General features: G+C 35.2%; 2 protein-coding genes across 3 annotated transcripts in view; one reads left to right on the top strand and one right to left on the bottom strand.

The window, feature by feature from the left end:
- Nucleotides 1-13,085, bottom strand: part of UBTD2 (ubiquitin domain containing 2) — a 55,998-nt gene that overhangs the window by 23,182 nt on the left and 19,731 nt on the right. The gene's annotated exons all lie outside the window — the stretch shown is intronic.
- On the top strand, nt 9,214-9,750 carry LOC123637959 (ragulator complex protein LAMTOR3-like). The gene has a single exon (XM_045551175.1). The coding sequence runs from the start codon at nt 9,214-9,216 to the stop codon at nt 9,568-9,570; it is 357 nt and encodes a 118-aa protein (XP_045407131.1). The 3' UTR covers nt 9,571-9,750.

The raw sequence follows: 13,085 nt of genomic DNA, 5'->3' as shown, positions 1-13,085 counted from the left end.
AAAAACAATCTTATAAGGGTACAAAATACTGTGGGAAGAGTAAAAGCATCTTCCTTACAAATGTGAGGTAGATTTATTTCACCTCTATTTGCACTAAGCATAAGAACAAAGTTCCATAAAAAGGATAGATGATACATTAATGCTTCTTAAAGATAATCATCATTCCAAATGCATTTTCAAATCTATATGTTGTCAAATGTTCCATAGTAGTTACTCTGCAAAGACAAAGTAAATGCTTGTGACATGAAAAAAAGTTTACTTTTATTTCTGTTTGTCTTTATTTTTTCCTATATCATAAACATACATAACATAGAATATCTGCCTATAGAATGTCCATTACTAAAACGATTAAATCTTTGCAACACAAATTTATTTTAGTGAAACCACTAAGCAGTGGTGAATTTTCATTACAAAATCTGAGGTTACCAAGCTTCATGTTAAAGAAAATGAGGTGTGCTGCCTAACTTACCTTTGTTAGATAAACAATGAAAAAAAATGAACATTTAGTAAAAGCATTTAAACTATCCTGTTATGAAACATGAAAACATTTAAGGTTGTTATGAGGATTTAATAAGTTAATATTTGTAAAGCATCTTTAATAATAAATGCTATACAATAAGACTGCAAATAAGTGTTTGTTAAATAAGTAAAAATGAACTTCGAGGTACTGTATGAAATTAAAAAAAAATCTTTAAACACTTGTGGAAAAATGTACAGGGTAAGTCTTTTTCCTTTTCGTAATTTCTGAACAGAATCTGACATTCTAAGAATTAAACACAAAGTCCCTTCCTTAAATTTTTTTTTGGAGACAGGGTCTTGCTCTTTTGGCCAGGCCAGAGTACAGTGGTGTGACCATAGTTCAATGCAGCCTCGAACTCCTGGGCTCAAGCAATCCTCTTGCCCTACCCTCCTGAGTAGCTGGAACTACAGGCATGCACCGTTACACCTGGCTCCCTTCCTTAATTAAAAAAAATGTTCTATGATTGCCATGCACTTCCTGTGCATTTATCAAAATACATTTTCTAGGAATTTGTTCACAAAACCTTATACTTTGATTTTAGGTGGTTCCACAAACCTGTATTTCTGAAAATACAGTATTTAGACACAGAGATCAGCCTAACAGCCAAGTACCTTATGTTTGCACCAAGTCAAACATTTTAAATTATAAGATATGAAACATATACACTCAACTGGATTGCATTTTATGCTCTTAAATTTTCAGTTTTATCTGTTGCATACATTTTCTGACTCCTGATACCAAAAGAGAGTTGCCTGGTAACATTCACAGTATATGGGACTAACTATTATACCCTAACAGTGAAGAATTTAAAGACAAGAAGTATCTTTTATTCCCCAAATTTCTGTTTCTGTATCTTAAATTGCAGGCAACCAACCATCCTTACTTTTCTTCTATGGTGTAACATATAAGGAATAAAAATTTAACAAAGCAATCAAATGTTTTAATTTGCATACAATACTTCTTTCAAAAACATGCCCAAAACTTTCTTCTCAGAAGCCTCTTAATCATATTCACCTACTCCTTATCTTTCCTTGTAACCTTTAAACACTTCTTCCTACTCTGTGACAAATAAGTAGATCTGACACACAGAAAACCCAGGTAAGGCTTGTTTCTCAGATCTAAACACATAATCTTAAATATCTTCACTACACAATTGAAAATATTTTACCAAAAACTTATTTTGACATTTTACTAATAAACAACAATGATCTTCAAAATGAAGTATAATTATAGCTGTTTTCCTGTTTTTGTTTCTCTTTGGAAACCCTGATTTGATGCTGGGACTCTTCAAACGAGAAAAGGAGAGGCCACAGAGCATGGGTAAGCTAAAAATTTCAGGATGATGACACAAGCAACAGTTTTAACAGATTCAAAACTGGAAGCATTGGTTTCCTTTATACAACAACCTGAGGGAAAAAATATGTAAATATTAATATTTTGTCAAAGGATAAAATGTTGTTACAAATAATTCTGTGGCCTTCTAGATCCTTGAGTGTGGCCTTTTGACTGAATCCAAATTTCACAGAACAAATACCTTTATTAAAAGAGATTAACAAGAGTCCTTATTAAAAGAAATTTGTTCTGTGAAATTTGGATTCGGTTGAGGGGCCGCATTTGGGGATCTAGAGGGCCACATGTGACCTTGAGGCCCACAGGTTCCCCATAAGACCATGAAAATGGAGAGGAAATTTTTCTGTCACTCTATAGAGTTCAGACTAGATAGTACAGGACCCTCCCATAACAGACGGCACTAATCTAAAAAGATACTTGCAAAATATTTTATTCTCATGTAAATTTAGAATGTACTATATATACATACATACATACATATGTACATACATACATAATACATACATTCCCTTTACCTAAACCAACTGCCAAAATAAAAATAGGGATATGGAGATTAAAATGCCTAAAATTCCAACAGTCAATACCATATCCAAATCTCTACTGTTTGGGAATTTAAAGGTAGAAGAGACCTTAAATTGTACAATCCAAACTTACCATTCAATAGAGAGGAAACTAAGACCTAACAAAGATAATGACTTGGTCAAGATCAAAAGAGCCAGTACTAAAACTCAGATGCCCAAACTCTAAGTCCAGAGCTCTCTTTCCATTATACCACTCCTTGTCTTACCTGGGCTGGGGAAATGTGCTTTCTTTTACAAAGTAAAACAATTATGAAGATTCACTCTAAACAAAGCATGTGTTGAACTGTTTTTCTGTAGCACTGATCCATTTCTCGTGGGCTTCATTATGGCCAATGGGATAGTTATGACTCGACAAAGCAAAAGCACCAGCTTCCCAGCCCCATAGAATCTAACCACCTAATCCATTTCTCTGGAGATATCATGATCAATGAAGAGGAATCCTATCATAAGGAAGAGGTGGTACGGTTTTCTGGTCTATCAGCTTCAACTTATAAGCACTTAGCATCTATAACAGATTAGGCATTAAAAATCGCATGTATGCATAACTGTCTAGATAAGTTAGATACACCATTTTTGACCCTTTTTATAATAAATAAAATAAATAAAAATGAACTTTGCCATGTTTATATACTAAGGCTTATAAAAATTAGCCAATTAAAGCATAATAATTTTAAAGGCATATATAAAATTTTTAATGTTGTTTGAGGTAGCTTTATTGAGGAAAAGAAATCAACAACTTCATAATGGCTTCCTAGCCCTAATCCTCAGAGTATAAATCTACTTACCAATGATCTGATCATAGAAACAGGCAATAATAGTAAAGCCTGCCTGCAACATAGTATGTTCAAAGACTTTTCAAAATGGATGAGTCTTATTAAAAGTGCTACAAAAGCATACAATTAAGTCCCCTTCCCCCCCAAAAAAAACAACTTTATTGAGAAGGATAACATTATATAAAATTGGGACTAAGAATATGGTCACCTACCACAAGCCCACTGTAACTTTTAGGTACCACATTAAACTCTGAGATGGTTCATTTTACTGGAAGGGGGCAATGGCTTTATCATCAGTTACACTGTTTGGAACGTAAGGACCTTTTCTCCTCTCAAGTCAAGAAAGAGGAGCACACACAAGTCATGGATGCCCACTATTCTCCACTACTATTTAACACTGTAGGGAAAGTATTGGCCAGCAAAATCAGACAGAACAAAACAACTAGACGTGTAAGACCAGAAAGAAAGAAAGAAAACCATCTCTAATTACAGATGATAAGACATTAAGACTGGAAAATGCAAGAAAATCAATGCTAAAATTTTAAATAAGAGAATTCAACATGGCAGCAGAATACAAAATATAAGCTTCTTGTATATATAAAATACTTAGCTAGAAGTTACAATAGAGGAAAAGGTCTCATTTATAATAGCAACAGAAAAGATAAAATACTTGGAATACAACACCTCTATTAGGAAAATTTTTTAAAACTCCTACAAGATAGAAAATGAAACAAATGAAGATATCTCTTCTTCGTTTGTTCTTGAACTAGATGATTCAATAACCATAAAGATGTCAGTTCTCCCCATGTTAATGTCTACGTTTATCATGATCCCAATGAAAATATTAAATTAAAAATTTTTTTCCTGAAGCTAGATGAGTTGATTCTATAATTCATATAAAACAAAAACAAAAAAACAAACAAGAAAGAATAGTTAAGAAAACCCTGAAAATAAAGCACAATGAGCTGGTAGAACTGGCCCTACCAGATATCAGACCATATTATAAAACTTTGGCCAAGCACGTAGCTCATGCCTGTAATCCTAGCACTTTGAGAGGGTGAGGCAGGAGGATTTGCTTGCGGCCAGGAGTTTGAGACCAACCTGGCAACATAGTGAGACCTCATCCCTAAAAAAAAAAAAATTAGCCAGGTGTGGTGGTGCCCGCCTGTAGTCCCACCTACTAGGGAGGCTGAGGCAGGAGGATCACTTGAGCCCTCAAGTTCAAGGTTACAGTGAGCTATGATCACGCCACTGCACTCTAGCCCAGCCCAGGTAACAGAGTGAGATCTTATCTAAAAAGAAAGGCAAGCGAAAACTACACTGAACATTGGAATTATTTCTTCTGCTATTAGGTAGGTAAAAATCCAGGCATGTGACAACACACTTCGCTAGCGAACTGTGGAGAAATAAACAATCTCTTAAATTTGTGGTAGGACTCTAACTAAGATCCTACTGACAGGATTACCAACCATAGTATTCCCAGAGAATTTGGCAACATCTAACAAAATTACTCATTCATTCACCATTGACCCAGCAATCCCACTTTTAGAATTTCTACCCTCAAGATATACTTCCGTAAATATGAAACATAAAAGGTTATTTCCCACAGGCTTATAAATGTACTATGGTACAGCCATACAATGAAGTACAATACAGCTGTAAGAATAAGATGAGTCCCATGAACTTATAGGGAGTTATTTCCAGAATATGTAGAATTTATGATATGGAACAGTGCATATACAGTGATACCTTGTTTAAGAAAATAGAAGAAACAAGAATCTATATATGTATTTGGTTATTAAAAACGAAAAAAACCACTCACACGCTGGAAGGGTAAACCTTTGGAGCTACAGGGTATAAGGCATAGGGATGGCAGCAAGACTTCTTGGTATACCTTTTATATAAATAGGACTTTTGAAAAACTATGTTTTACATATTGAAAACATGAAGTTAAACCAAAATAGGAAAAAGAAGCAAACCCTAAAACCGAACACAGAAATAAATGAATCTAACTGTGTATTAAGTTGATAACATAACCATACAAAGAAAATTATTGCAAGTTCATTTTGAACATGATACTCTGACTATACATCTTTAGCAGGATAAATTATAAGGAGACAGTATCTGGGTCAACTGTGGAGCATATATAGTGACAAATTGATTTTACTATACTGAACAACAAAAAATTCATGAGGCTGAGCATGGTGGCTCACACCTGTAATCCTAACACTTTGGGTGGCTGAGGTGGGTGGATTGCGGGAGGGAGGGAGGGAGGGAGGGAGGGAGGGAGGGAGGGAGGGAGGGAGGGAGGGAGGAAGGAAGGAAGGAAGGAAGGAAGGAAGGAAGGAAGGAAGGAAGGAAGGAAGGAAGGAAGGAAGGAAGGAAGGAAGGAAGGAAGATAGATAGATAGATAGATTAGCCGGGCATAGTTGCTCACACCTGTAGTCCCAGCTACTCGGGAGGATGACTTGAGCCCAGGAGTTTGAGGTTGTAGTAAGCTATGATGACACCACTGCACTCTAGCCTGAGCAACAAAGTGAGACCCCTGTCTCAAAAAAAAAAAAACAAAAACACAAACAAAACCAAACCCCCCCTACCAAAACATGAATTCTTACTACAATTAAAAAGGGGATAAGAGAAGAAAGACTCTTCTTACCAAAGAATGACAGTAATGAAGGAAGAAAAGAATGATATATTTAGAAGAATAACTCTTTTACAACCCCATAACTGATTCAGGTAAGGATCATCAACAGATACACTAAAGCATCGTGGGTAACAGGATATTCAAGTCAGAGGATTGCCCCATATATTGCTAATTGCCAAGGAGAAATTACACTGTAGATAGCTGACATTCATTGTCTTAACCAAATAGCCAAACTTAGCTTCCTCATGTGTTGCAATACAAAGAATATAAAACATATATGAGGAATTCTTACCCAAAATGTTGAACTTGAATCTAATAAAGCTTTTAAACCTAACTTTCTGTTTATAGGAAATACAAAAAATAAAGTAACAAGTTAAAATGTCTTCAGACATTGCCAAATATCTCCTGGAGGGCAAAACTGTCTCCACCTGAGAACCACTGGTCTACCTCAAATGAAACATAACATAAACCTTGATTGGAACTTGGTATGAAAAAATATTATCAAAGATATTTTGGGACAACTGGATAAATCTAAATATGACTAGATGACAGATGTTATTAAGAAATTACTTTTAATTTTCTTAGCTATGATAATGGTATTATATTAATGCAGGAAAACAGTCTTATTCACAAAGCAGAGGCACGCTGAGAACTTTAGGAGCAAGGTGATGTCCACAACTTTCAAATGGTTCAGGTTTAGATTAGACCTGAAGGCAATCCTAGCATGGAAATGCACAGCAGGATACGCTGGGAGAACTCCGAGAGAGGGTCTTTTTGGCCAGAGTAGCAGGCAAAGGAACCCTTCTAAGCTAGAAATGAGGGAAATTCCCATTTTGTTATTTTTTAAAAATTCCCTAGCAATAGTGGTGGTAGGGTGGACACGGAAAACTCACTGAGAAAATCTACTTTTCTAGACAAAGGAACCATGAAAATGAAGAAAGTGGTTTCTTCTCTCTCTCTTTACCATTTTATCCCAAAGACAGTGCCTGTTACATGGAACTATGTGGCGGTGCTGGCAGCAACAACTCTTGAGAGGAACCTGTCTTTCTAGCCATAAGGCAGAGAAAAAGGGTCCGTGGGAGTGGAGATCATGAGGGAAATTGCAGAGCCAAAATAGCTGGAGAAGAAAATATCCTAAAATTCTGTGTTTGATCCAAGTCTCAGGTTCACCTCTAATCTGTACATGCATAGAACAGTCCCCCGATGGCTGTGAGAAATAAATGCTGATATACACCACCACTCTAGCTCCACAGTAACCTAAGTAGTGCTTGCACAAAGCACAGCCAAGGCTTTTAAAATTGAATTGGCATCAGAACCACTAACAATAAAAGGAGAGAAAGAACATACTGTCTGAACCTAACAGGGCTGATTGCCTGCTAAAACAAATCAAATAGATACTCTTCAGAAGATTTTATAAGGGACCAAATTCTCACATAATACTCAAAATACCCAGGATACAATCCAAAATTACTCAACACACAAAGTACCAGAAATATGTGACCAATTTTCAGGGGAAAGACAATCAGCAAATGGAAAACTCTGAGATGATCCAGATATTGAAATTATCAAAGACTTTAAAGCAGTTATTATAACCATGTTCCATGAGGTTAAAAAAAAAAAACCTACTAAAACAAATGAAAAGAAAGAATTTTTTAGCAGAGAAACAGAACTGTAGTCAAGAACCAAATACATATTTTAGAAATGAAAAATATAGTATCTAGAATTTTTTTATGAGGGCTATATGGGAAAAAAGAGAATATTTAAAATTTTAAAACTGACTGGACAGCCTGAAAAGCACAATAGAGATGGGAGAGCAAAGAGTTACTAAACTTAAGAGAAAAACAGAAATTATCCAATCCGAAGGAAAGAAAGAAAAAAAATTTTAAGTGAACAGAGCCTAGGCACTATATAAAAAAATCAATACAGGAGCAATATAAAAAGGTCCAACATTTGTTCACACTGGAATCCCAAGGAAAGAGAGATCGGTACAAAAATATTATGTTAAGATATAATACCTGAAAACTTACCAAATATGGTGAAAGACATACATTTATAAATCCAACAAGCTCAGCAAACCCCAAAATAAAAAAATTGAATGAAAATCAGATTTAGACACATCATAGTCAAACTGCTGAAAACCAAAAATGAAGAAAAAATTCTTGAAAGCAGCCAGAGAAAAACAATATCCTAAATATATGAAAACAATGATTCAAGTGACTGTAGATTTCTTATCTGAAACTACAGAGGCCAGAATAAAGTGAAACAACATTGTCAAAGTGCTGGAAGAAAATAATTGTCAACCCAGAATTCTATCTCTAGTGAAAATATCTCAGGTAGGACAACACAATAAAGACACTCACAAATGATGGAAAACTAAGGGAATTTGTTGCCAGAAAACCTGCAAAACAAACAAAAAAATTTAAAGGAAGTTCTGGAGACTGATGGAAAATAATACCACAAGAAACTGGGAATTTCGGGAATGAAGGAAGAGCAGGAAAAGTGCTAAATATACAGGAAAATAAAACATTAATTTTCTCAAGTTCCTTAAATTATGTATGACTGTTAAAACCAAAAGTAACAATACTATGTAGTAGAATTTTCAAACTATGTAGATGACATACAAACAATTATAATATAAAGAAGGAAACATAGAAGGCCTATATATTTATAAGCCTTCTGTAATTTACTTAAAATGGTAAAATGCTGACTTTAGGCAGACTATGAAAGCTGAAGTATGTATACTGTAATGCTCAGGGCAAGCATAAAAAATAATACGGAGGTATAGCAAAAATGCCACCAGAAACCTAAAACAGAATATTAAAAAGCTTTCAAACAATCCAAATGAAGACAGGAAGTAGAAAACAAAGAAACAAAAGCCAGAGGGGATAAACAGAAAACACATAAAAAAAGTCACACCTAAATCCAACCATATCAATCATTATATTAAGTATAAATGGCTTAAACAAATCAAAAAATATTGTGATGCTGCATTTTTTTATAAAGACTCAACTATATGCTGTTGACAAGAAACCCCTGTCAATATGCTGAATATAGAGGTGAAAAATAAAAGGACGAGGAATAGTATTATATAAACACTAATGGAAAAAAAGTTTAAATGGTTATATTAATATCAAACATAGTAGACTTCAGAAAAAGGAATCACTCCAAAGATAAATGATAATGATAAAAGAGTCAATTCGGAGCTTCCAGGAGGTCATGAATCATGTGACAGCGGCTTGCTGAGGAGACTGTCTTTGAAGCTGTCCCTGAAGTGACAGCAGAGAGAACTGGGCAGGCCAGAAACCCAGGCATGGAGATTGATCCTGCAGGAGAAAGGGGTTCATCATGGCAGATGACCTAAAGCAATTCCTGTATAAAAAGTTACCATGTGCTGAAGGACTCCATGCTACTGTTGTGTCAGATAGAGATGGAGTACCTGTTATTAAAGTGGCCAATGATAATGCTCCAGAACATGCTTTGAGACCTGGTTTCTTATCTACTTTTGCCTTTGCAACAGACCAAGGAAGCAAACTTGGACTTTCAAAAAATAAAAGTATCATCTGTTACTATAACACCTACCAGGTGGTTCAATTTAATCATTTACCTTTGGTGATGAGTTTCATAGCCAGTGGCAATGCCAATACAGGACTAATTGTCAGCCTAGAAAAGGAACTTCCTCCATTATTTAAGGAAGTGACATGAGTTGTGGAAGTTTCTTAATCTGACAGTGGTTTCCAGGTGTACCTTATCTTCATTATAGCAACATAATATCAATCCAGCAGTCATTAGACCACAGTAATACTTTTATCCACGTGCTCAAGAAAGGTCCCCCTTTCCACCTTCTACTGAAGAAAGAGCCTATCGATATAATTTATAGACATATCAATTATATATTTTCTCATATAGGGTCTTTTCTTATTTAGTTAGATCTGGGGATACCACAAAATTGGTTCAGTCTATCACAGCTCCCATGGAGTTAGCCTAGTCACCAGATATGGATAAGGTTCTATTCAGTGGATCAGAATCAAAATGGTTCATTGATCCACTTGAGCCACTGAGTGTTCCCTATTGTACAGTATGCCCAGGTCTGCAGAATGAAGCAGACTCTTTTTACTGAGAATAATCATAAGGACATATTTTTCTTCAGATTATGCTTTATTTCTTTGCATTGAGTGTGAGGAAGATAAAATGGCTTAGTAAAAGTAACAAAAACAGTACAATGACTAACTTTCCTTTGTACATATTATTTTGCAGTATAGGTGAATATTATTAATTGATTTGATTCTTCTCAGAGGGTGCTGCTCTTTAATGAAAATGAAAATTACAGCTAATGATTTTTCACCCAACTCTGCTTTCTATAACCAGTGTTTTAATGTTTGTGTGTTCTTTATAAAATATAAATATGGTTTGTTATTGAATTCTGTTTCCAGTATCAGTAGGTATGTAAACATGATAGGATAGCCAGTTTTTTCATACGAGTATAAAATAAAACAGTATTTAAAAAAAAAAGAATCAATTCACCAAGAAGCTATAGCAATAATAAATGTGTATGCACCTAACAACAGGGCCTTAAAATGCATCAAGCAAAAACTGATAGAATTAAAGAAGAAACAGACCATCCCACAATTATACTTGGATATCTCAATATTTCTCCATCAACTGGTAAAACAAGGATATAGAAAGTCAGCAAGAATACAAGAGACATGAACATTATCAATCAACTTGACCTAAAGTATATTGATAGGACACTCCACCCAACAAGAAAATATACATTCTTACCAAATGCAAACAGACTGTCCACCAAGACAGAGCATACATTGGGCCAAACCTTAAAAGAATAGAAATCATACAAAGTATGTTCTATGACCACAACATAATTAAATTAGAAATCAGTAACATAAACGTATCTAGGAAATACACAAATAATCAGAAATTAATACACATGTAATTAAAACAAAAATACAATACACTAAAATTTTAAGGATGTTACTAAAAAGCACTGCTTAGGCAGAAAATTATAGCATTAAAATGCCTGCATCAGAGAAGTCTCAAATCAATAACGTAGGCTTCTACCTCAAGACTCTAAAAGAACAAATTAAACTCAAAGCAAGCTTAGGAAAGAAAATAGTAATAATAAAGAGCAGAAACCCAAAAAACTGAAAACAGAAAAATCAATAAAACGAAAAGCTGATTCTTTAAAAACTATCAATAAAAACCATAAACTTCTAGCCATATGGCCACAAAAAAAAAAAAAAAGAGAGACAAAAAGTACAAATATCAGGAAAGAGGTGATATCATTATATAACCTACAGATTAAAGAGATAATAAAGGAGTATTCACCCAGGAAGAAAAGAATAACCTGACTAGCTCTATATCTACTACAGAAAATTAATTCACCTTTAAAAAGTCATAACAAATAAAACTCCAGGCCCATATTATTTCATGACTGAATTCTATTATATATAAAATTAAACCTATATATCTATAAATGGAAATATACTGACATATATTTATAGATCTACAGATATCTATAAATCTATACATCTACATAGAAGTATATATCTATATAGATTTATAGATATATCTATAGATAATTTTACATATCTATAAATTTATATCAAATGCAAATTACAGATATATAATTCTACATATAGAATCATATCTATGGAAGAAATGATACCAACTCCTTACAATCACTTTTAGAAAACAAAAGAGAAGGAAATACTTCCCAACTCAATTTATGAGGCCAGAATTGTACTGGTAACAAAGCAAGACAATTACAAGAAAACTAGAGACCACTATGTCTCATAAACATAGATGCAAAGATGAAATAAAGACCTTGTCAGCCATACAAAAGCTGAAGGAATTCATCCCCTGCACACCTGCACCACAGGAAATATTAAAGCCCTTCAGGCAGAAGGAAAATATTAACAGATGGACAAGTGAATCTACACAAAGGAATCTGGAATATCAGAAAGGGTTAACAACATGAATAAACAGAAAAGATATATAAAATTATTAATCAAATCTCCTTAAAATACAATTTAGTAATATCATCAGGAAAGGTGCAATAAGAACTTTCAATAATCCTCTCCTCCATAAGTACAATGATAACACTGGCAGGAACTGTCAAAATAAAGTTCTTCAGGAGGCTGGGTAGCACTCTGGGAGGCCGCGGTAGGAGGATCCTTTGAGCTCAGGAGTTTGAGACCAGCCTGAGCAAGAGCAAGACCCCATCTCTACTAAAAACAGAAAAAATTAGCTGGGTGTGGTGATGTGCACCTGTAGTCCCAGCTACTTGGGAGGCTGAGGCAGGAGGATTGCTTGAGCCTAGGAGTTTGGTGAGCTAGGCTGATGCCACGGCACTCTAGCCCAGGCAACAGAGCAAGGCTCTGTCTTAAAAACAAAACAAAAACTTCTTCAGTACTCTGGGAATTAACCAGAGGCTTGCAACAATATGGGGAACATTTACTTTTTCTTTTCTCATTCAAGAAAAACAGCAGAATCTTGATGAACACAGTGAATATTGTAGGATTTTAACATGCTCTATACCCAGCCTCCTCTCCCCAGCTCCAGGCTGGCCTTCAAAAACAAGACACAGCAATCACAGTGAAAGCCAACAGCCCACAGGAGGGGTCAGAACAGGACTGGAGCTTTTTCAAAGCCCCATTTCCAGAAAATTGTCATTATTTGGCCTACCTGCAAGTTCTCTGGAAAATACCACTAATAAGGCTTGATCTTTATTTGACTTTACTGAGAGCTTTCCCAGTGTAAACATCCTTCTCCCCAGGGGCACTTGCCAAAAATAACCAGCAGTGATTAACATCGCACCTGCGTGAGACAGTAAAATGTTCAGGTCAAACTTAAGAAGCCAATCCAAGCTGGGGAAGGAGATGTCCAGAAATGCTGACATATTCCAGGGCATCTAAAAAGCCAAACACACGCATAGGGCTGTGTGCATACCCATGACTGTGTATATGTTCAGGAAATATCAAAAAAAGTCCTAAGCTTTCACTCCTAACTGATGTTAAGACTACACAAGCAGGAAGTGAAGGCCAAGGTAGAGTTGTAAACTGCCTGAATTTTGAAGGTATGCCCCAATATGAACACAGGGCCACTCAGCTAAACATGCAAGACTTACTAGTTCCAGGCTTTTAAGGAAAACCTGTCTCTGTCCAATCACTGGCTGAGCACCAAGCAAAGATTTCAGTGGCCAC

This window comes from Lemur catta, chromosome 5, assembly GCF_020740605.2.
Source record: "Lemur catta isolate mLemCat1 chromosome 5, mLemCat1.pri, whole genome shotgun sequence".
Taxonomy (NCBI): Eukaryota; Metazoa; Chordata; class Mammalia; order Primates; family Lemuridae; genus Lemur; species Lemur catta.
The sequence above is the reverse complement of the archived record's forward strand: the minus strand, read 5'-3'. Positions and strand labels throughout refer to the sequence as shown.